Below are 3668 nucleotides of genomic sequence, written 5' to 3'. Positions count from 1 at the left end.
GCCCCCCCAGCGACGCCCCTGGACGGAGGAGAAGCCAGAAGAAAAAAGGATTCTTACATTTATACCTTTAATTTCCATACATAACTATGAAAACAAGAGGCAAATCCCTGTTAACCGTTTGTTGTCCACACTTGGTTCTTAAGAATGAATTTATTATTTCAGTCACAGACCAATTCCAGCCCACATACAATATCAAGGAAGTCAGAAAATACGATAGGGATACATCTGAATTTATAATTAGGTATAAGAAGGACAAAACATATATAGCAACAGTTTTAGGCACGCATTTGGTTCGTGTTATTGTTTGGCAGGCAGTGGGCACAAAGGTGGCAGAGGAAGGTGGGTGCGGTGGGCAAGGCCGCCCCTCGCGCCATCACAGAGGGGGGTGACAAAGCGCCTGGTGGGAAGCACAGCCTGTCCCCTGGAGGTCCGCCCCCCTCCCCGAAACAACACCCCCTCCCTCTCTCCCCCGGCAGCAGCCCACCCTCCTACCCTCCCCACCACTGCCCCAAATCGCAGCCGCCTTCATGTCAGCACCCCAAGGCCTCAGGCCCAGCGGCCTAGTAAGGTCATGTGGAAGCATCCAAAGCAGGGGAATGCAAGAGAATGGGCTGCCCCCCTCCACCTCTCCCCCCCTTTTCTTCCTAATGTCACCCTAATGTCTCAACAAATGTGACTGACCTATGGAAAATGTAACTTGAAAAAGAGACATTGCGCACACCTTTGTAAACCAAGGCAACTAATAATAATAATAATAATAAGGAAAAGGTGTTGCAATGGAGGAGGGCAGGGGAAAGAAAACGCCTGGCGCTCATTCTTTCTTGCTACAGAACTAAAAGATTTCTCCGCTTTCCTCCTTTTTCTCTTGGGTGGTGTGTTAAGCGGTCTCGCCCTAAGGGGAAACAGGTCCCCCCCCCCACTTTGGAGGAAATGGACTGATCGGAACCAGCTTGTGACCTCAGCTCAGAATCCCCACCTCACTTGGCAGTTGAGGTGGAAGTAGAGGTGTCCTTGGTAGAAAATGGAGCGACTTCCACCAGGCAGCCCCCCAGAGGAGGAGACCCCAGGACCACCGTGTGCAGGAGAAGAGGGGTCTGCAGAAGAGCAGCCTGGCGGGGGGCCCAGAATAATTCTGGTGCTCCCTTACAGCAAGCCAGAGCGCCCCGAAAGCGCCTCAGAACATCAAGAGGCCGACCACCTGGGCGAGGACACAGTGCCTCCACCAGCTCCTGCCCCTACTATGGGACCAACGAGGAGTTGCCCCTCTACCAGCCCCCCGGGCGCCCCGAGGACAGAGTGAGTGGGGACCCCCAACCGGGCAGGAAGAAGATCCCCCCCACAAAGGGGCAGGAACCCCACCACAGGCCTCCATCACCTGTGGGACGGAAGTGTCTTCAAAAGAGGAAGAACCAAGAAGGCTGGGAGGAACACCATCACAGTCTTCGTCCTTCGGACAGCAGGGAGGCTGCTGGGGACAGAAGAGCTACCCCCCCTGAGGTCGGGGGACCCCCCAGCAGCCCTCCTCCTCCTGAGGGACGGGGACCTCCCAGCAGCCCTGCTCCTCCTGAGGGCCGGGGACCCCGCAGCAGCCCTCCTCCTCCACCTGAGGGCGCGGGATCCCCCAGCAGACCTCCTCCTCCTCGGGAGGCATGGAAATCGAAGAAGAAGACCAAACATGTCAGGTGGGCAGATGAGCAGGACCAGAGCTCTCTGCCCCACCACCCCGAGGAGGAGGCAACGCAGCTGCAGGCAGAGGGGTCTCGACAGCCTGGCCCCATTCTGGAAGAAAACAGCAGCCAAGGGCCGTCCGAAGAACAACACCTGGAGGCGCCCAGAATGAAGGAGGCCAGGCCGAAAAAGAAGACCAAGAAGAAGACCCCCTCGTGCCTTAGCCTCCGATCCCTCTTCTCCCGGGTCCGGAAGGCCTTTCAGAAAGCGCCACCACCTGCGCCACCTCCGGAACCCGAGAAGAGGAGGCCACTCGGCCCGTGGCTGAGGCGGTGGCTTCAACAACGCCGCCGCAGCTGTTTCCATCCAGAGGCCCTTTAAGGAGGAGGAGGAGGAAGAAAGCCACCACTTTCTTGCCGCCAGGTGGGTGTGGGCCGCCCTGGGTGTTGACCGCCTCTCCACAGCCTGAACAACCTTGTCGGGTCGGGACTGCTCACTTTGGTGTAGTGGTTAAGAGCGGTAGACTAGCAATCTGGGGAACCCGGTTCGTGTCTCCGCTCCTCCACATGCAGCTACTGGGTGACTTTGGGCTAGTCACACTTCTCTGAAGTCTCTCAGCCCCACTCACCTCACAGAGTGTTTGTTGTGGGGGAGGAAGGGAAAGGAGAATGTGAGCCGCTTTGAGGCTCTTTCGGGTAGTGATAAAGCGGGATATCAAATCCAAACTCTTCTTCTTCGTCTTCTAATGTAGATGAGATCCAATGCCCTCGACAAGAAGTGAGCTTCCTGTGCCCCCAGCGTGCCCCAGTACCACCTGCACCGTGCCGATTTCTGCACCTGCCTCTCTGGGTCCTGCAAACATCACCTCAGGTTCTCCTCTGCTGCCCACGGAAGGTCCCACCGTTGATCCAGATTCTGCCAAAAGTCATCTGTGAGCAATCCAGTGCAGCAAGGTTTGTATTCTATTGTATTTTTTAAAAAAATATTTATTCCTTTTAATTAATTTTCTAAGCAGTGGAAACTTTAACAATAGCAATAGTTTTTTAATATTTTTTGCTTCTGGGAGGGGGGCAGTTGCCCCCCTTCCTCCCCTTCCCCCTCCCCCCCCCCCTACACCCTTGATGGCGAGAGAAAAGCATGAAAAGGCGGCGCTTCTTGAGGTGGCTTGGTCGTCGTCGTCTTCGTCGCCTCGGGGTCTCCGCCGCGCGTCTGCCGAGAGAAAGGATGTGCGAGCCCAGCAAGCAGGACATCGGCGCCGTTTTCCAGAGGCTCCGCGCCGTCCCCACGAACAAGGTAAGCAAGCGGGGCAAGGGCGGCCCGAAGGAGGGAGGGAGGCGGACTTCTCTCCCCTGACACGTCGCGCCTCCGCCGCCTCCCTGCCCGGCCCGCGTCTCCCTCTCCCGAGGAGTCTCCGGGAGCTTCGTGGTTCCCATGGGTTCGTTTACTTTCGCCTGCCGCCCTGGAGCCAAAGAGGCCAGACAAAACCACAAGACCCCACAGACGAAGATTGTGATCCTCGTCGTGAATTTGCACCTTCTGTGGCCATTGTCCCCCCCCCCGAAGGTTGCTGTGCTTCCCGAACTCCCTCCCCCAAATCGCATTATCCGCCAGGTGCCGGCGGCTTGCGATCCTAACACGCCGAGCTACGTAGGGAGTAAGCCGGGTCCCATTAGGCGGGGCTTCCTTTCGAGTAGATGTGGCCAGATTTGTTTCTCTTTTATTTATGCATTATTTTTGCATTTATTGCCTTTATGTTCCAAGGAGCTCCAAGTGGTGCGCATGGTTCTCCTCCCCCCGTTCCCCCCATTTCATCCTGGCAACAACCCTGTGAGGTAGGCCAGGCTAAGAGAGGGAGACTGGCCCAAGATCAGATCACCCAGTGAGCTTCGTGGAAGATGTGGGGATTGGAACCCGGGTCTCCCCCTGTTGCAAATGACTTGGTTTCTAGGGACTTGAGGAAGGGGCCGAATCCTTTAAGGGTTTGGCTGCATTTGTTTGCA

At 56.4% G+C, this 3668-nt stretch overlaps 1 protein-coding gene across 1 annotated transcript; it reads left to right on the top strand.

The window, feature by feature from the left end:
• Positions 1–527: 527 nt before the first annotated feature.
• Positions 528–2049, top strand: LOC117046228 (basic salivary proline-rich protein 1-like). The gene is made up of 2 exons (XM_033148025.1): positions 528–563; positions 1150–2049. Exons 1-2 carry the CDS (start codon positions 528–530, stop codon positions 2047–2049), a joined length of 936 nt encoding a protein of 311 aa, XP_033003916.1.
• The last annotated feature ends 1619 nt before the right edge of the window (positions 2050–3668 follow it).

This window comes from Lacerta agilis, chromosome 5 (genome assembly GCF_009819535.1).
Source record: "Lacerta agilis isolate rLacAgi1 chromosome 5, rLacAgi1.pri, whole genome shotgun sequence".
Taxonomy (NCBI): domain Eukaryota; kingdom Metazoa; phylum Chordata; class Lepidosauria; order Squamata; family Lacertidae; genus Lacerta; species Lacerta agilis.
The sequence above is the reverse complement of the archived record's forward strand: the minus strand, read 5'-3'. Positions and strand labels throughout refer to the sequence as shown.